Source organism: Symphalangus syndactylus, chromosome 12, assembly GCF_028878055.3.
Source record: "Symphalangus syndactylus isolate Jambi chromosome 12, NHGRI_mSymSyn1-v2.1_pri, whole genome shotgun sequence".
NCBI classification, from domain to species: domain Eukaryota; kingdom Metazoa; phylum Chordata; class Mammalia; order Primates; family Hylobatidae; genus Symphalangus; species Symphalangus syndactylus.
Window position 1 is genome coordinate 22,427,615 of NC_072441.2, and position 21,460 is coordinate 22,449,074.

At 44.2% G+C, this 21,460-nt stretch overlaps 1 protein-coding gene across 6 annotated transcripts in view; it reads right to left on the reverse strand.

Moving 5' to 3' along the window:
• WLS (Wnt ligand secretion mediator) overlaps positions 1–21,460 on the reverse strand; it is a 132,191-nt gene that overhangs the window by 18,612 nt on the left and 92,119 nt on the right. For 4 of the 6 annotated variants that reach the window (XM_063625285.1, XM_063625282.1, XM_063625283.1 and 1 more), the window contains one exon: positions 19,737–19,890. In XM_063625285.1, the coding sequence (XP_063481355.1) occupies positions 19,737–19,890 (154 nt within the window). Of the gene's footprint in view, positions 1–877; positions 8,099–19,736; positions 19,891–21,460 lie in introns of those variants that run through there. The other 2 variants (XM_063625284.1, XM_063625286.1) reach the window with 2 other exon arrangements.

Consider the following 21,460-nt stretch of genomic DNA (forward strand, 5'->3'; position numbering starts at 1 on the left):
AACATCCAAATCAAAATAAAAGCTAGTGACAAATGGAGAAAAGTTGAGCTACCCATGTAACAGACAAAGGATAAATATACTAAATCAGACTCTCAAGAAAGTGGATAAAGAATCTGAACTGACAACCTAAAAATATCAAGTCATAGGAACATGAAACACGCTCAGTGCTACTGGTAATGGTAATGAAGTAAATGCAAAATTCAATCTCTGCATCTTGAAGTTGCAAGTTTCAAAACTACGTAGCGTCAGTGAGGATGTGGGCCACAGGTTCTCTCATTCTGCTGTTGGCACAGTTCTGGAGGGCTCTGTATGCTTACAGGTGTCCATGATAAATGCTTTTCTTTGTAGCCTTCATCGCTATCACCATACTACCTATTGCCTCCTCCCTCCCGCCTTCCTTTACCACATCAGTATACTTCACGACGATAGGGATATTGTTTACTGATCTGTCCCAAATGCTTACAATAGCACCTGGCCCGGCTGGGCGTGGTGGCTCACGTCTGTAATCCCAGCACTTTGGGAGGCCAAGGCGGGCAAATCACAAGGTCAGGAGTTCGAGACCAACCTGGCCAACGTGGTGAAACTCCATCTCTACTAAAAATACAAAAAATTAGCTGGGCATGGTGGCAGATGCCTGTAATCCCAGCTACTCGGGAGGCTGAGGCAGGAGAATCACTTGAACCTGGGAGGTGGAGATTGAAGTGAGTTGAGATTGCACCACTGCACTCCAGCCTGGGTGGCAAGAGCAAGACTGTTTCCAAAAAAAAAAAAAAAAAAGCACCTGGCCCAAAATTAGATGTTCAACATATCCTTATTGAATGAATAATTGATCTTTAACCCAGTAGCTCTTAGGAATTGATACTAAGGCAACAATCAGTGATGTACAAAAAAGATTTATATCCAAGGATGCTCATTTCAACATATATTGTAATAGTCAAACTTTGCAAACCACTGAAATGTCCAGTAAAAATTATGAACCATCCATATTGGAGACTATAATAGTAAAGTCATGAAAATCATGTTATAGAAGACAACATAATAACATAGATTTCCTACATATACTTTGAAAAGGGCAGGTTATGTAACTGTCCAGAAATTTATTTTCTATGTATAATACAATCTTAATTTATATAAATCTGCACATATATGCATGGAAAAACTTGTGTAAGAACATACATTTTAACAGTATTTATCTTTGGATAGAGTAATTGTAAAATGTTTACGTTTTTCTTTACTCTTTCATGTATTTTTGCAGAGTTTCTGCGATAGGACCATTTTGTTTTTGAGAATGGATTAAAAACAATGCAGCAGAGGCCACGGGTGCCTCACCCACCCATATTCCTCAAGCTGGCCCTGGGTCCAAGTAGCTAAGAGCCTGGGGGTGGCCCTCTACCTACAAAGGGTGGGAGTGAGTGGCTCTCTCTCACAGCTTCCTCAGCCCCAGGGGACAACTCTGCAGCCTGTTCCTCACAGCTTGGCAGACGCCCTGGCAATGCACCTTGGTGGCTGTTCTTTGCGTTCCCTTCGTCTCAGCCTCGCTTCTCCATGCCACCTCAGTGCTTCCTGGAATCACCTTTCAAGCCAGCTACTTGCACACAAATCCTTGTCCCAGAGTCTGCTTTTAGGAGGAGCCCAGGCTAAAAGGCACAAATGCTGTTTTAAAAATTCTGCCCACTCCGTGTAAAGAAATCAGCCAAGCATGGTGCTATAGAAAGAACTCCTGTCTTGGCTGCTCCTGTGTGTAGTTCACTTTCAATCTCTCAGCATCCCTGAGTTGAAGAGAGATCTTGCTTAACTGGGAGGGAAGGCCAAAGGGTTTCTGGATACAGGAGCCACCTTGGGGATCTTAGGGCCTCAGAAGAGGCAAGGATGTAAGTTATAAGAAGGGGCTGTCCAGATAATAAATGAAATGAATAAACCACCCCTGTGATGCCAGCACATGGCTCACAGCAGAACTGCATCAGGTGCCCACCATTGCCATAGGGTGCCATTAACACCTACTCTCCCTTATGAGGCTTAGAATCAGGGCTGCTGAGGACTTCAGAAGTCATCTCATTCAGCTGGGATGAAGGGGGTGGGTAGCTTCCCTGAGGGTCCCACAGCAAGAGTTAGAGACAGAGCCAGGACCAGAGCTTACTGAAAAGCAATAGTCCAAGGTCTGACTTGGGTTCTGAAGATTTGCTCAGTGATCGATGTCATTCTCGATTTGGCCTGAAGAGGGCAGACACTTGCCATTCATGGAGGTGAAGAGCTTGTTTCTAAGGCTGGACTAACATCTCCCAATAAGGTCATTTGGTTCTAGTGAGAGTTGCAGCTCACAACATTCTTGACTCTTCTGCTGCAGATATGCTACTGGAAAGACGAGACTGAAGTTCCTTTAGTTCCAACTCTGGCACTGTAATAGATGATCTTGCGCAGGTCACTTCACCTCCCTGAGTCTCCCTTCTTGTGAAGTAAGATCTCTACTCTGTGACTGAGAAGGTAGTATTGGGGGGAGATATGTAACTTACAAAGTTGCATATTACAACACACATCACTGCTGTTAAATTCTGTGTCTGTGTGTGTGTGTGTGTGTGTGTCTGTGCACACATGCACACTTGTGATGGAGAGAGCTTGACAAAGGAGAGGCCTAGGCCAAAGGAGGTTTTTCTGGCCTCAGGTGAATATATATTTCTAAATTCTCTAGCAATTGGAACCAATTCATTTTGTACTTAGAAAAGACTTCACTGCTTTTACTTATATTTCAAACTGTACTTTTTTAAAAGCTAAAGATGTCCCTTAACCTAACTGGTGTATGGGGAAAAAAAATACATAACAGGGATATATGTAAAGTTCTACCATTAAGTCAAAAATATTGCTGAATACAGAGAAGGTATTGGTAATATAAATTTTTAAAACTAAGTATTTAGTGGTTGGTCATGAGAAGCAAAAAAAAAGTGAGAAGTGAGTATTTTTAAAAATCCTGTACCATTTTCCTAGGACATCAAGCCCCAGTACAGGAAGGGACATTTTCACACTAACCTGTGCCAGCTGGAGCAGTCCTGCCATCTGAGCATCACATTTTGGAACATTGAGAAGCTAGGATGCAGTTAACAGGTAAGTAGTAATGGGAGAACTTTCTAGAAACCATTTCTGGAGGGAGGGTTCAGGAGCTGAGATGCTGAGCCTGGGGAAGGGAAGACTTCCATGGGGCAGGCCCTACAAAAAGGGGTTCTATCAATCCAAATAAGTCACAAACGAAAGGTCTGGTCTCAGTAGCGAAGGGCATTCTTCCCTGAGCGATCAGTGTGTTGTCACAGGAGACAGGAAGCTCTGAACACTTCAAGACATGCTTAGAAGGCCCCTCGATGTCAGCAGACAAGGGGCTGCTAATGTCATTTCAGAAACCAAATTATCCCCATACAACAAAATCAATCACGTATCAAAACGTGATGGAGAGACAGCCTGCAGAAGTCAGATGCTTCCCGGAGCACTACAGGATAAAAAGGACCTTGAAATACAGAAGACAAAGTACAGGCTCATGAATGTCTGGACGCCACCAGCAAGTTGAGCGTGACCAACTGCACTGACATCCTGATGAGTCAGCTTGAATCAAGAAGATGGCTCCCAAATAATTCAGGGTCACGTGGCAGAGAGAGATGGGGATCAGGCAAGTGTGTTCACTCTCTCACTCACCAACTCTCCCTGATGGAATTCCCACACTATGCTAGGCACTTTTTAGGGAGCTGTGTGTATTTTCTTTGGAGGGCACAGGGTTAGGAGGACATTATCTCGTCCAAGGACACCAGTTTCCCTGTGAATTTATTCCTTGTCTACCAAAAACCTTCTGTTTCCTCTTTTAGCCTCCATGGTTACCTGAAAATAATAGGAAGGAAGGAAGTCTACGATGATGGAGCCACAAGATCTATGCATTCTTTACTGTAAAAGGTCACGCAGAAATTCTAGTTTATAGATTCCCCAATGTTACTATTCAGCCTTTGGGAGCCTGATTCAATTTGAAAGAGTAGATAACATATAGTTTCTAGAACTGACAAGGTTAGGATGAGACCCAAGACCAGGGCGTGGCCACTACCCTGTGAACCCTGGGAGGTCCTCCAACCTCCCCTGACCTTTCTCTTGAACTTCTCAAAGTTACCTGCTGGGACCCCAGAGGCGTGAGTTCCAAGGGCCCCATCAGCTCTGAGATTATAGGCTGAACTCAGGCATCAGAATTGTCAGAGCTTTATCTCAGTTCTGAGAAATGGTTAAAACCACCCTTGAGAGTCACACGTGGAATCACTTATTACTATGGACATTTTCTTGTAGGAACAATACACAGTGAAAATCCACTGGGATAGCCAACATAAAACCGATTTTGTTTTCCATTTGATATAGCAATTGCATTTTATTGGTTTATCATAAGTATTGGTAAACTTTATTTTTTAAAAACAGACACCTGTACAATTTCATACTTTTTTCCTATAATATCCTTTAAAGCTGCTTGAAAAATGTTTATTATGACAATGTATAAAACTGGTATACGTGGCCAATAATTTTTTCTCGAGTTTCCACTTCTCTTTCCACTGATTGAAATGGGTTGCATGCAACCTGCATTCTTGAAACGGAGACTTCTTTAGTGAAACTCCAACGCCCACTACACATCGGTGGAGAAGGCAGAACAGCCCAGGGACATACTGCAACCCCTCTCCTCTGGACCTCACTCTCCTCCACTGTCCATTTGTTGTTTCTCTCCTGTCAGGACGAAAGTGTCCTTTCACTCCTTCAATGCTAACTCATCAACTTGTACTTTTGCTCCTAAAACTCTGATTTTGCTTGTGGCTTACGTTAGCTCCTCATGTTTCCTTCATGGCTGGACCTCACCCTTCAGGTGTACAAACTTAGTTCACTTCTCTGCAGACTAAAAAACACAAGCCTCCACTTTACTCTGGCTCCTCTCGGAGCAACTACTCTACTTCCTTCCTGCCCATCACAATTGCCCATTGACTGTACTCCACTTCTCTGTCTACTTTCTGCCCTTGCCACTTAAGAAGGTCACACAGATCCAAACCACCAAATCCAAGAGACTTGGATCCTTAAATGCTGCTGAACCTCTCAGGACATCTAATGTTGTTTTTTCTTTTTTCCTTGTGAATCTGGTTCTTTCTTTGAAGCCCCACATTTCTCCGATTTATCCCCCTCATCTTCTTCCCCTTTCCTATAGAATATGGCCATGTCTGGCTCACTACTCTTGGTGGTCATCTGCTTTATGTTTGTTTGGCTGCTCTGCCCAGTCGTCCTTCTCCCTCTCAATGGTGGTGGCTGCCCAATCTGCTGGACCCCTAAGTTCTAATTGTTAGCTCATGTCCTCAAAGATGGCTTTTAAAACCCAGCCCAGGCAAACCCAAACTCATCATCTTGACCACTGTGCTAGATCTTTTCTGATTGTTTGCCCAGTTCAAAATGGATTCTCCGTTCTTTGGAAATGGACACCGATCTATAAGGTGGGCCCCAAGCAACCATTTGAACTTCCCGGTCACAGGTGACTGGCACAGGGGCAGCCACCTGCCTAAGGCTCCTAGTTTTTGAGAGAAACAAGAACTGGACAAAGACTCAGTAGTGAATGGTACTGCTCTGTGAGAGAAAGGTGCATGGATTCCTGGTGCTAGGGGCCCTTAGAGCTGCCCCACTTCCCATCTTCCTGGTTAATTCAACTCTTCCACGGATCTTTCATATATGCTAGGAAAGTTCTAGTATAGCTCTCTCTTAGCTAAGCTTGCTAGAGGTGGCTCCTACTTAGAAAACTTTAAGTAGTGGATCCACTGACACTCGTCATCCAAGAATCTCTCTCTCTGTCCGAAACCCCACCATTCCCTTCCCCAGCGAGGGCTTGAAATTTGACTCTGATCTTACTTTCTGTGCAACCCACATCCAGAACATTCAAACCTTGTGCATTTTATCTCCAAAACAATCCTCTCCTCCAAGTCCTCTGCTACTGTCCTGGTTCCAGTCTCTGAGCACTGGAGCCTGGAGAGGCTGGACAAGCCCAGAAAAGAGAGCACATTCAATCGTATCACTTCTCTGCCTAATATCTGAGGCTGAGTCTTGTAACTCTTACTACAGTGTTAAAGACCCCCTCCATCTGGCTCACAGGTGCACAGGGCTCATCATCTGCTCTTTCCATTTCTATGTGCCAGCCAGGCCTGATCGCCGACCTTATCCAAACATTGTCCATGCTTTGCATTTTGTACTGCTGATCCCTTTGCCCGTTGGCTCTGGTAAAATCCTTCTTCTTTAAGGTCTATCTATCTCAGGTCCTTTTCCTAACCCAGGGGATACAGAAACATTCCCTCTATCTTCTGGGACAGGAGTTCCCTACCAGACTGGGAGGCACAGCTCCCTTTGATTCCTGGCACTGCAGTGGTTAATTGGTAAATGGATATTGAGTGCACAGGATCGTACACCATCCAGTGTCCACCAGGTCAGGAAAAGGCCTAGAGAGAACGCCAACGTCAAAGCATTTTCCACTGTCACTGCTTACCACGCTTTAAGCCAAAGTGAGGCAAAGGCAGGCTGGGGGTGCTGAGTGGTGAATTACGTGGACTGTGCCCCAGACCTCCAGACCTCAGTGTCTGAAAAACAAGTTACTCAAAACACATTTATGTGGCTTGTTGTTCATAAAACACTTCCATATACATGAACTGACTGAAATTTTCACTGTGACCCCAGTAAGCAGTTAAAGTTTATCAATATAAGTGAGGAAATGGCTAGGTCAGATGTAAATCACAGACCTTCGACCAGAAACAGTTCCTTCTCTCGGCTACCTCCAATGCAAGTGTTAAAATACAATGAAAAAGGCTATTGGGGAAAGTCTGAATAGGACAGGGGACAGCTCTGCTTCTAAAGGACGTGATGTTGTCCCCACCTTTGTTGTCACACATATGAGCGTCCATTGCCAGCCTAGGGAGGCTAACCACACAGGACAGAAAATGTCACCCTTTCTCCAGGAATAGAGATTGTCCCCAAACACTTTAATTTGATGATAAAGTATATCCACTTTTCAGAAACCTATTTCCCCCATCAACTCCCCACCCCTAGGTTCAACCTGGAGAATAATCTATGCAGATTATCATGCATGTGTATGAGTTCTAGCAGGAGGGGGTATGCATGTAGACATAGGCATATACATACAGGTTTATTTAAATGATTGGATCTATACTTTTGGAGGCTATTTGAAGGATCTTATCAAAATAAAATGCATTTTAAGCAAGAGGTTAAAAAGGCTTTTCAGACCCAAAGGCCATTTAATACAGTAAATCTTACTTGGGTAGTTTAGCAAACATTTTTTAAAACCCACATCCAACAGATTGGTTAGTATTAGATATACAGATTTGGTTTCAAAGCTGAAACACCCCTGGTGGAATAAATCTTCTCAGGAAATTCAGTTATTTTATATTATGCCACAAAACAGGGACACATATCTATTGACAACTTAAATATTAACTCAGTAGCTACCTGGTGATATAAATAGGAAGAAAACAGTGGTCATGGATTAGGAGTGAGAGGACTATGACACCAGCCTACCTTGGACTGGGACTGCAAAAGGATGTTAAAATCTATCCTAGAATTTAAAACAGGAAAAATGTCAAATATTCCACTCCCCATTCGGCCCAAACCATCCCCCAAGGAATACACCCCCACCCCACCCCCACCAGGTTTACTAACCACCTGCTACAGATGTTACTATGTCACTAATGAATAATGATCACAGAAAATGTGTCATACCAGAGTTTTTGTTATCATACACAACGCATGAGTGGCTGCAGGACTCTTCCTCCAAAAGCTACCGTCAGAAGGCAAACTGACAAATGTCCATGCTGCTGGTCCAAGAAGCCACAGCTCAGAGCCACGAGGCATTCATTTGTACATTGAGCTCTCTGTGGCAATGCTCCCCACTCTAGTGAGAGAGGCTGGGGTATGGAGAGACTGTCCCAGCCGGGCGCTGCAGCCTCCTACTCCTGGGCCTCCTTGCGGGTCAACTTGTAGATCTCAGTGGGTCCGTCCACATGGGTGATAGTGGTGGTGAGCTGGAGTTCTTCCCCACTATGGACACCCAGATCGCCTGAAACAGGGTTTTCGGTGTTAGATGCATTCAAGGAGGAAGGAGAAGCAAGCTGGGGTTCATCTCATGGACAACTGCCCTGACACCAGCCCTCTTTGACATTCTGTGCACAAAGAGACACCTAGGGCACACAACATTCAGAACAAGGACTAACTCCAAACCTGTTAGCTTGAACTTTGCAGAACTTTTTAAAATATCGTTTTTGGCTCCCAGATGACAGTCATTAAGATACATGAGTCAGCTCACTGCTGAAATTATTCATCGTAATCATTAACATTTAATGAGCATTTACTTTGTGCCTGATGCTATTCTAATAACTTTGTAAGTGATCTTCTTTAATCCTCGCAGAAGCCCTCTGAAGCAGGCAGTATGAATGTACCAGCCTTACAGATGAGGAAGCTGGGAGGTAGGCAAGGTAATTGTCCTGGGTGGAGGAGCAGGCCCACAAGGGAGCTGGCAAAGGGATGTCTGACGCCAAGACCAATGTGATGGGCTGAACCAGCACAACACACCTCCCGACAGATGGGTCAGTCAGGCACCAACACATTTGCTGTGAATAATTTACAAAATAGGAGCCAGGTGCAGTGGCTCAGGCCTGCAATCTCAGCTACTCGAGAAGCGGGGATAAGAGGACTGCTTGAGGCCAGGAGTTTACGATCAGCCTCGGCAACAGAGCGAGACCCTGACTCTGAAAATTTGTTTTAATTACCTGGGTGCAGTAACTCACACTTGTAACCTCAGCTACTCAGGAGGCTGAGGCAGGAGGATCACTGGAGCACAGGAATTCGAGGCTGCAGTGAGCTATGACTGCACCACTCACTCCAGCCTGCGTGACAGAGTGAGACTTTGACTCTAAAAAAATAAATAAACTACAAAGCATCTACGTCACGTGAAAGCAAATAAGACCTGCTTATATCTATCCACAGATTGGGGAAGGAGCCATATCTAACACATCTAGGAACAACGAGGGGCTTTATTCTCCAGGGAAAAGAAAGTGCCAGAAACGTGCCGTGCATTTCCTTCTGCCCTCAGGATCGTCCCAAGTGTTCTGAACTCATTATCAGTGGACAGTATTCTGCTAAAATGCAATAATTTGAACTTTTCTAAATTAGTAGGAGAAAAAAATTTTCTCTACCTGCCATAAGAAAGTGAATGTATAAACAACAAAGGGAAGATGGAAAACGCAACCACACCCAGTCTGACTGTGTGTGGGGGCGCACGTGCGCACACATGTTTGTGGGGAGGGGTGCTGGGGAATAGAAAGTTAAACTGTGTCAATGATTTTTATGTTGTGCACATATATGTTTTCTGGAACTGAGGTTTTTCTAATTTAAAGCATAGAATTGTAACTAAATGCTGTTTTCCATTGAAATGCCATACCATAACTTAGAAGAAGCCTTGGCCCTCCCCTTAGGACTAATAATCTTATCACTAATTTAAGAACTGCTGGGCATCAATGAATCTGGTGGCCTTAGAACCCCAGAGGTCACTCCCACCCACTGGCCCGGCAGGCTGCTTGGCTGGTTCCCTTCACGTGTGCCACGCAGTATTAGTTTCTCATTGTAGACCCATTTCTCTGTGGCTGCACAGCAAAATCAGTCCTATTATTAAATGCCACCCTGTAAACTCTCTAACCCAGGAGATTCCCTGGCCTCAGAAGCAGGCTCATTGGCTGCTGCAGAGGACTGCTGAAGACATTTGGGGCTGTTTTGGCAAGGGTCTAATCCACAGGACTATGGGTAGAGAAGGCATTAAAGGGGCATCAGTCCAGCCTCCAGCAACATCCACATTCATCTGCCCTCAAGCCAGAGCACAGATGCCAGGTAAGGCTGGTGAGAGGCTTTAGCTGGGCTACTTCGGGCCAAGCTGAACCACTACTTGTACAGTGAACAACTACTCCCAGGCCGATAACTTGTATTCTCGCTGCTGCAACATCTAGTCCACACCTCAGTCAAGCACAAGCAGTCTAAGCTTCACATTTCTCAGTCAAAGCTATTTCTGAATTTGCATATCTGGGCTAGCCCATCAGAACTTCAAAGCCAGTTGCACGATCTGCATGTCTGTGTGAGTCATCAAAAGTTCAAAGGGTCCGACCACCCCCAGTGGACCCATTAGCACTCATAACCATTTACCTAAGAAATCCCTTTCCCTGAGGACTTCTTAGAAACAGACACTAGAGAGTAATTCTTCTCAGGCTTTGAACCAAAGATGTTAATTCTTTAAACTTAAAATATGACTCCAATTAGCAGATCCTAGAGTATGCATATGGTCCTACAGATCACTTGAAAAAACAGCCAAAATTGCTTTGGCTTCTTTATTTCAATGGATACCTATGTCATAATGCTTATCACATGCCCGACACAGTTCTAAATACTGTGCAAATATTAATGCACTTAATTCTCATAGCGGTCCTCAGATAGAGGCACTATTGTCATCACTCCTATTCTGCTGATGAAGAAACTGAGGCACAGAGAGGCTAAGTAACTTGCCCAAGGCCCAAGCTGCTAAGTAGTGTGTGGGATTCAAATAAATAGGTGCCAGGCTCAAATAAATAGGATACAGGCTCTCAACTTCTGGGTTCTGCTGCCTCTTCTTAAATATTCAAGTTTCCAACAGCCAGTGAGACTGCCAGTGAGGAATGAAGTCCACATACAGAGCATTCCAGTTAAAAATATCCACATACGGCCAGGTGTGGTGGCTCACATCTGTAATCCCGGCACTTTGCGAGGCTGACGGCGGCAGATCACTTGAGGTCAGGAGTTCGAACCAGCCTGGACAACATGGCAAAACCCTGTCTCTACTAAAATTACAAAAATTAACCGCGTGTGGTGGCGCATGCCTGTAAGTCCCAGCTACTCAGCAGGCTCAGGCAGAAGAATGGTTTGAACCCAGAAGGCGGAGGTTGCATTGAGTCAAGATGGTGCCCTTGCACTCCAGCCTGGGTGACAGAGTGTCTCAAAAACAAAACAAAAAACTACACATAATTTGAATAAATTCTTTAGCATATTTACTTTGCTTTTGTATCTGATAAATTTATAGCATATAAATCAGTGCACTGACAGGAGAGCTGTTATGTATGAGTATTGGCCATATGCACTGTTAGGGGTTTAGCATGCCCTGGATTTTCTTATATGATGGGAAGCTACTGTGGCATAATTAATTTCTCTACTGTGCTGGATGAGGACCCAGATAATGGGACTCCATGCACCAAAATCTGTGTTTCACATGTGATTTTATTGTACCTTGAAGGCCAACTGTTCCCCTTGGGGAATGGGTGTGCGAACGTGGCAGTAACATAGCACGAGTGGAGATCCCTCCACTTGCCTCCTAATTCCATCACCTCCTACTTCTGCCAAGGTCTTGCTCCATCTGTTAATTCCCCCCCTCTTGGCTCCTGCTGCTCAGTGCATAAACATGCTCAAAAGTCTCTTCCCATCTCAGACAAGAAAAACCCTTCTGGAAATGTGATATGTGTCTTGGGGTGAAAAAGAGTGAGAAAGAAAAAAGAAAAGAATGCTTTAGTTTGCAGTAAACTTCTCTCCCTGGTTATGGCATCAATTCATCACAGCTCATTAACAATCAGATGACGGTTTATTTCTTCCTAACCTTGTGAAATGAGACCAATCTCTGGCACAGGTTTCATCCCAAAGGACTATGGGAAAGCATCCCTGTGTGTGGAGTCACATCCACAGGTGTGTGGCTGCTGCTTGGTTGTAACTGCCTGGAATGCCTAATGAGGATGAAGAAAGCCACATGCACTGGAGACAGCTTCTTAGGACTGGCAGTGTTTTAATGACAATTGTTTGTGTATCTGTGCCCACTTCAATAAAAACGACAACTGCTATTCTCATTCTGAGGATGTATTACAGATTCCAGGAGAGATCGGAGGTACCACTAGAGGTCTTCTAATATTAATAAGGACTACCTACTTCCATCCTCACTACCACCAATGCAAATTAACACCCCACTGCCCAAGTGTGAAAGCCAGGGAGCCCCCACACCACGAGTTCATATTTGTTCTCAAGGTCATACACAAGGTGTGCTGGAGCCAAGATTCCAAACCATCTGTGTCTACCTCGAAAGCTTATGTTCCTTCCAGAACATTCATGACCTATCCTTTTTTGTGGAATTTTTCCCTAGGCCCACACCAACCTCTCCCCTATTCACCTTCAAAGCTAAGTTGAAATGATAACTTCTCGTAATGAAGCCTGGTTCACGGCAGAATTAGAAAAACAGGAAAGTGTAGTATTTGTAAAGCCAAATTATTTTCATGCAAAGAACTGTTTAAGAATATGTCTGCCTCACGTTTTTGGTGTTAATATGATTGTTATGTTAAAGAACAAAATAGTGTGGCTGGCACAGTGGCTCACATCTGTAATCCCAGCACTTTGGGAGGCACAGGCAGGAGGATCACTTGAGCCCAGGAGCTGGAGACCAGCCTGGACAACATAGTAAGATCTTAACCCAAAGAAAAAATAATAATAAAATGGTGAATGGTAGGTTTCTTTTTTTTGTTTGTTTTAGATGGAGTCTCGCTCTGTCACCCAGGCCGGAGTGGAGTGGCGTGATCTCAGCACTGCAACCTCCGCCTCCAAGATTCTCCTGCCTCAGTTTTCTGAGCAGCTGGGACTACAGGCGCACGCCACCATGCCCCAGCTAATTGTGTGTGTGTGTGTTTAGCAGAGACGGGGTTTCGCCACATTAGCCAGGATGGTCTCCATCTCCTGACCTCATGATCCAACCGCCTCGGCCTCCCAAAGTGCTGGGATTACAGGCATGAGCCACCGCGCCTGGCCTGTTTTTTTTTTGTTTTTTTTTTTTTTTTTTAAAGAAAGTAAATACCCAGGACAGTATGTGGTATATAATAACTGCTCAAAACACCCAGCAAAGATTTGCCTGGTGCAGGCAAAGGCAGTTCGTCTGTGCTCTGCATGGCTGGGTCTAGACTAGCATATCGGCACTGGTGTTCTTCCCTCCTGGCATTTAGGAAAACACCCTCAGTTAGAAAATAAGTGTGCCTTGGGATAGCTCAGTTTTGAGGATCCCTTCTGGGAGATGGGGCAGAGTGGCTTTGGTGGACAGGGTTAGGAACCCTGGGTCCAGTTGTCTGTCAGTGCCTGTCAACCCCAGAGGTCATTTATTCCAGGCTTGGAGCAAGCCATTGCCCATGGACCTCCAAAGTACCTCCTGACACTTGCTGCCAAGCAGTAACTGCAAGTGGGAGAAGAACACAATGCAACTTAGTTTGGGGGTAAAATCTTGGTGTTATAGGCTGAATTGTATCTCCCCGAAATCCTCAAATTGAAGTTCTAACCCCTAGAACCTCAGAATGTGACTGTGTTTAGAGATAGGGCCTTCTTAAAGAAGTAATTAACAATGAAGTCAGTTGGGGATGGGCCCTACTCCAACAGACTGGTGTCCTTTGAAAGAAAAGGAGATTCGAGTATAGATATACACAAAGAGAAGACCACGTGAAGACACAGGGAGAAAGTATCCATCTACAAGCCAGAGAGAGAGATCTCGGAAGAAACCAACGTTGGTGATACCTTAATATCAGACTAACCTCCAGAACCATGAGGAAATAAGCTGCTGTTGTTTAGGACACCCTGTCTGTGGTATTCGTGTAGCAACTCTAGCAAACATTTAGGAAGCTGAAGGTTCTTCCCAAGAAGGTAACTGAGATGTCTCTATCATGGTGGGGTGACAGGAATTCTAAGACTCAGATAAAATGATTTTAATTGACTGGGCCAGGAAAGGTCAGGTCACTGGCAGAGCAATAGCCCTGGAAGAGGCAGGGGGCAGAAGACACCTGACTACAAACAGCTGGGCAAGGGGTGCCAGGCTGGTGACAGTCCGTCACTTGGTTCCCACCTTCACTGGGGAATGGGGAAACGCTTTTAAGACCTGCTTTAGGGTCTGGGTCCAGCCTGTGTGACAAGACCAATCCCATCAGTGCTCATACACATCAAGAAGCTCAGCCGGCCATGGGCAGGTCATCTAACCTACAATTAGGGGGATGGCTTCAAAACAAGGGGGCAACCAATGTCAGGGCCTCAGGACTTAATCCAACCCTTTACTGAGGCAACAAAGCCAAAGCCATCTTTCCTATGAAACGAGGGGCAGGAGACCTCAGAAACCTCCAGAAGTAAAACTGACATCACACAGTAGCTAGCTGCCAAGACATGGAACCAGTGTTGCTGCTTTTGCTCCCCGCAGAGTGGGTGCATTAGACAGAAAATGCTTAGCGTGAACAGAAATAGGAGGGAATGGTGGCAGTGAGGGCGTCTTGTGTTCCCTCTGCCACAGTCATCTAGTTGGGAATTCTGTGTCTCACTTCTTTTTTTAAAACATTCTGACAAGAGTTTTATAATCAAAAGAACACAAAAATCAAAGCCATTATCAAGAATTGTCTGACTTCATAAGCAGCTCCAACTTCTTATTCCCACCTGAATTGTGGTTGAGTGAGTTTGGACAGTTTTTCATGTGTGCAGGGCTTTGCTGCTGGAGCCCTCGGAGGTGGTATTTTTGCTCTGAGAAGCGGGTTCACTTTAGCCTGCTGCAATTCATATCTGCCCGGGAAGACATCCAGAATGATTCACAAATTGGTTATGGCAACAGGTAAAAAGAACAACTGTCATGAAAAGGCAGCAGCAGGGCAGAAAATGTAAGTGTTCCTTGAAGGAAAGGTAACTAAAATATCTTTGCTAAATTTAAAAATCTATATGTGCACATGTGCACGTGTATGTCTACACTCAGACACACATATGCATAAAATGATTACACATATAATTCTATGTACATAAAAATAAAATGATGAATGTGAATGAGTTTGCACATTCACTGCCGCTACGGTCCATCAGCCAGTAGGAAGGAACCCGGGGGAAGTCCACGAAAGCCTGTGGCTATGAAGAATGTGGCGCCGCACTCCCGCAGCACCTGTCTGCTGCTGAAAATGCTCCAGTGTGGAGTTGTCCTGCCACCTTTCAAGAGGTGGATGAGGAAATCTTGTCCCCCAGACCAGGCTAAAGACTCCTTGAGAGCAAGGACTATGTCTCTGTCACTCCTTCGAGCTTCACTCCGTCTCATTCAAGATGGCACAAGGCTAAGTACTAAGGAACTAAGGCATGAAGTGTGAGCTAAGTACTGAGGTGTGCAGTGGTTCATTTGTAAAGGGTCACTTTCTGATCCATACTATGAAAGAGAAACAGAAATACATGAGAAAATGCTCTTTGGAAAGTGACCTTGTCATGAACCTGTGGCCCACTTTGTTCTTCTCTGGCCATTCTGTGACCAAAAGAGAGAAGAAAAAGTCTATCGTGAAATGCCCAATGATTCCATTTCCTTCCTATCCACTGCTACTTCCTCCTGACACTTGGCATGTCCCTCCAGCTCACGTACCAAACAACCTCCATCAAACATTCTTTCCCTTTTCTTACTGCCTTTGGCATCAGAAACTGCTTGTCTGTGCTCCGTCCAGGATCCATCTAACAAAGGCTGAAGCCCCGCACACCTGGGATTCACTCTCTGTAGCAAGAGGTCTGAATTCCTAGCTCTGAAGCTTCAAAGCAAAGGAGAGAAAGAGACAGGGAGGCAAAGGCCAAAGCCAACTTAAAAATAAAAACTTTCCATGAGAATGGAAAAGGAGCATGGGAATGCTGGAGGTGGAGAAGGAGTGCCATCCAGAGACTCAGAGAATGTAAAGACACACGTATCCTTCCTTGCAAGAGTTCATCTTTGAGGTTTCACGTAATATTCCAAACTGGGTCTTTCCAAGGAACTTTGAAATCTTGGCGAATGCTCCGTAATTCCTAGGATACATTGTGTGATCTGGTGGCCGATGAAGAGATGAAAAGTGAAACAAAATAAGAAAAATGAGCAGAATGCCCAGCATGGAAGAGACCCTTTCAAAATGCACAAGGTCACAGCACCATGCAGGAAAGGGAAGGGCTCACCAGCTGCTAGGGGGTCCCGGGGGTGCTGGGAAATCACAGATCACGTTACCAAAGGGGAACTGCTAAATCTTATGACTTTTGTATTTAGGATCAGCATATGGTCCCCAAATAGTTTGCCCACTAAATTGCCTGAAGAATGTTTTTTAAGAGGTTCTACTTGGCATTTCACAGGCAGGTCATTTCTTTATGACAAGAGCCTTTTTTTGCCTATTGAACAACATTTAGTAGCACCCCCTAGAATCTGGACACTAAATGCCAAAGGCATATCCCAGTTATAGTGACAAACCGAAACAACCGTGAACATTTAAAAACACCCACTTAGCAAAGGATTCAGGGGATATGACCTCTTGTTGAGAATTACTTGCGAGTTTTCCATGAAATTACAGATCAAGCTGTCTTCGATGAAAAACTCTGATGAGGAAGAGTCAAGTGCTTTTCTCAATTGCAACATTTCAAGCCTAGGAGACTGGCTACTGTGTAGGGTGCGAAGTCCTGATGGAAGCTGCCTAATATCTGGCTCAAATCTCAAGAATCTGTCCAACATGGTGGTCTATAGTCATCCTGCCTCTGCAGGGTTGGCCACGGCTCTGGGCTCCCACTTGCTGAACAGTGTTAAAGTTGGACACATTCTCACCAGTGTTTGGAAATCCCTTACCTATGACAGATATCACTCTCTGGGCTGCCACTTAGTGGCAAGAGGTATTCTTCTGCCCCTTCCCTGCTAATAGGAAGAAAGACAACCATGGACTTTCTTTTTTTTTCTTTTTTTTTTTTGAGACAGGGCCTCCTCTATCACCCAGGCTAGAGTACAGTGGTACCATCATGGCTTACTGCAGCCTCAAACTCCTTGGGCTCAAGGGATCCTTCTGCCTCAGCCTCCTGAATATCTGGGACTACAGGTGCACACCACCATGCCTGGCTTTTTTTTTTTTTTTTTGTAGAGATGGGGTTTCACTATGTTGCCTAGGCTGGTCTCAAACTTCTGGGCTCAAGCAATCCTCCAGCCTTGGCCTCCCACAGTGCTAGGACTATAGGTGTGAGCCATTGCACCCAGCCTAACCACAGAAAGTCGTAGTTCAAAAGGACTTTGGGAGATCACTTACATTTGGGAGCAGTGGTGCACAGAGGGTTAAGTGGTTTGCCAACAGTCACACAGTAAAAACAACCAAAAGAATTTATGTACATAAAGTGCTGTAGCACACAGTCAGTACTTGATAATTACTTCCCACTGGTATTATCATTCCATCATCCAGGAAGTTCAGCCATTGCTTTAAGTGGTATTTCTCTGGAAGGTAGAAACTCTACCTACTCACATCAAGGACAAGGCCACATGGTTTACTTCAGTGTCCCCCACAGGATGACCATGGAATGAAATCAAGATTCTTGTCCACAAGCCCAGCAGTGCTTGCTGCTCGTGTTGTGGAAGTTCACTGCTTGACAGGCTGAATGCTCCCATTTTCCATGTGTAAAAACACCACGGCCGGGCGCGGTGGCTCACGCTTGTAATCCCAGCACTTTGGGAGGCCGAGGCGGGCGGATCACGAGGTCAGGAGATCGAGACCATGGTGAAACCCCGTCTCTACTAAAAAATACAAAAAATTAGCCGGGCGTGGTGGCAGGCGCCTGTAGTCCCAGCTACTCGGAGAGGCTGAGGCAGGAGAATGGCTTGAACCCGGGAGGCGGAGCTTGCAGTGAGCCGAGATTGCGCCACTGCACTCCAGCCTGGGCGACAGAGCGAGACTCCGTCTCAAAAAAAAAAAAAAAAAAAAAAAAAAAAAAAAAAAAAAAAACACCACTCGGTGTTTTTAAATGGAAATGGAAAGGAAGAAGGCTGCCTAGCTCACAAGCCTTCTAGCAAAACAGTCAGTCAAACCAAAGTTGGGCAGGGGGTAGGTAAGTAAATATTCTGTATTCTCACCTCAGACCAGAGATGGGCTTGAAACTGACTGTGACAATATGTCTACTCCAAAGAGGTCAAGGGGTGAGGGAAACTCATGTCTGGCATGCTCTCACATGGACACGGCAAACACAGAATGAAGACAAACAGTGGCTGAGACCACTCCACGTCCCTTGACCCCCAGGACAGATGCCTTCCTCTCCTGCTTCACTTCATCTCATCTGTCAAGTTACTACCCCCATCCCTTCTCCCCACAAGATCACTGAAGGCTAATCTAGAACTCTTACTTCTAAAGCATTAATTCACTCAACATTTTAAAAGTATCCTTAAGAACTAGTCCCTGCCCTGAAGGAGTCGATGATCCAGCAGGAGCATAAAGGCACAGATGACTCATCTTCCACCTCTACACAATAAATGTCATGTGGAAAGTAGACTCATGATCCCCTAGGCATACATATTCCTTAGGACAACAGTTTCAAGAGATACACCTGCCTAAAGAAAGGGTGCCAGGGCCAAATGATTAATAATTCTGGAAAATGCTGTTACCACCCCCCGCTCTGTAAAGACTGACACTACAAATTAATGTACTAAAGGCATTAACATGTATTGCAGTGAAAAGCCTTATTAGTACCGATCAATTCAATCATTCTGAAGCATGTTTGACTACCTAAATTTATCAACATTTCATGGAGACAATATTCCATTGAATGCCATTTGCTGGATTCTAATTGGGGTGATTTGGAATAGGTGTTAAAGAAGGTGCTGCATTTTGACTGGGCCCAAAAGATGAGTAGAGTTTCATTAGTCCCAGATGGAGGCAGAATGTGCAATCTACTCATGCAACACACACTCACTGAGTACTTCCTAAAAGTGAGGCCAACCCTTGGCTCTGGGGGGCTGCTACCCTGGTTTCCACTGCAAGGCAGAGTGAAAGGCACTAGAGCACCACTTTGAGAAAGGGCTTCCTATGTTTGGGGAATCGCAAGTGCATGGCTAGAGTAAAGCAGCTGTAAAAAGAGAAAGAATGAGGAATAAGGCTGAAGCCAAACAGAAAAAGCATCTATTAGATCAGTTGTTTGTCAGGCCACCTGTTACCTGTGAACAGCACTGGCCTAGACAGCGTTAATCATTTCTGTCTGCTGTGGCTAGTGAAGAAACCTTGAGCGAGATCTTCCCTTCTCTTTATCTATAAAATGACCGGATTCTCTAAGGCTACTTGCAGCGTCCACATCTCAGTGCTCCGTGATTATAAGATATAAAAAAGCAGCACATACCAGCACTAAAGGACAGGAAGATTCTGGGGACAGGAGAATAGCTACTGGTTTAGACATACATGAAAAAATCACCTTGAAGAAAAATGAGCAACAGAAAAATGAAGCCTATTCCATCTTCAGCTCTCAGGCCCCAGACTCCCTCCACCTGACATCTTAGGATTCTGCTTCTCAAATGGGAAGAATAAACACGGCCTAGTTTCCAACAGTCAATTGTGCTCAAAAATGTAAAGAAAGCAAATTTGACTCGTACTAAAATCAAGACATATTTTAGACTAGCATGCAATATTCTCAGTGTATTTTAGAGATTTAAAAATGAGGACTTAAAGATCTGGCTTGTATGGGCTTTTTGTCTTATGGCTGAGTCCCCTGGGTGCTCATTCACTGTCTCCCAGTGTGAGGAGTATACTTGGAGGGAAAGTTTCACTGGGCATCTCAGAGCTTTAGCCATTTAAATCTTGTAAAGACAGAGGCCTATTTATCTTGACTTAAGCTGTTCTAAAGAGACAGAAACTCACCATTGGACTGGTCTTCTCCATAGTTTTTATGGGATGGTGCATACAAGAACATCAGAGCAAAGACATACAGGTTCCACATCCCATAGATGCCCGTGAAAAAGGCACTGTTCACTTGGACTGTGACGCCGCCCCATTTCCAATGGCCTTCCGTTACCTGTGGAGAAAGGATGGTGATATTCAATTGAAACAGAGAAGAAACAGAAGAAACATAACACCAACAAAGGAACGAACCAACACGAAAACCAAGTCTCTTCTACACATGGGAAACGTGAAGGGCCACGTAAGGCTCCGTCTTTTAATCTGATGGTATAAATAATTTCGGTATAAATTAAGGTCAACTGAAGGTTCTGTAGCTAACTGTCAGGCAGAGTCGGTGGTCCTCACCTTGGCTACAGATTAGTATCACCTGGGGAGTGTCTCGTCCTAAAAACAGCAATTCGTTGCTATCCCTAAGTTAAACAAACTGTGTCTGAGCCCATCACTTATTCACAATTTTAATTCCTCTGCTGTCTGTCTTCCCAGCTAGATGTCAATTCCCTGCAGGCAGAGACCAGTTCTCTTTGCTGCCATGTCTTTAGGGCCTGATGCACCATAGATTAATACAAATCCAGTGTCTACCACTCACTCTGCTTAATGTAAGACCAGATGAAGACTCCAAACTTCAGAACCTCAGTGTCCGTAAGTGTAAAATAAAAGCTTGCAGGTTATCGAAGATAATTAAGTAAAAATATTTCTAGGAACAGCCTGGCATACAGTAAACACTCAGTAAATATTAGTTATTTCTATAACATCCCTTGAAGTAAGCCACTCACGAAGATAATTATGAAGCTTTCATATGCTTCGAAATTCTGCAAGAGATGTTTTGAAGCTACTTTTGTCTATGTTAATGATTTGGTCATTGTCTTAAGGGCTGCCTAAACGTATATGGATTACACTAAGAACTGTCAACAGAGCTGCTGAGCTGAGTGACTAATTTGTGCCAGCTCTGAGACAAATGAAATGATTTTGACCACTTCTGCTTACTACAGGACACTTAAAATGGAAACAGAAGAAAGTATTGGATAAATGTTCCTTTGACAGCTGAATGAGGTTGCGTTGTATAAACCTTCTCTAGGAATCACTTTGAAACTGTAAGATGGCAGGCTAGATTGAAATGTTAAGAACTTAAGCAGGTGGCTTTCATTGCCTGTTTATGATACAGTGGGTCTGTGTTCATTATCTTCTGTATAATCCATAACCCACTTGGGGCCCTAGGCCAAATTAAGGTCTAAGTATAGGTATTTTCTTCTGAAAGACCAGGAGTGTCAGTTAACCACATTAACCAATTATAGACTTTAGCAGTTTTAGTTTGGCCTTGGTGATACATAATCCTTCACTTTTTGTGACTCATAAACAAACCATGAACTCTTATTTATTTTGGAAAATAATGCATCTTATATAAAATGCCCAGAAGTGTTTTTTGGCAAAGATGGATTTCATAACCATTACTAATTTTAGGACAACGTACCAGCATTCAAGCTACTTAGGACTCTTAGAAATGTCTCCAAATGTCGCCCTTCTTTAAGCGTAGAATATACTAACTTTATAAAAACTATATTACTTGAGCATCTTATGATTTTTATTGCATATAATGGAAAGGAAAAGAAAGCATTAAGGTAGTTTCCAGAAATACATGTACCTGCTGTCATAACACAGAGAACTCTTCTGTATGTGATTAAGGAGCA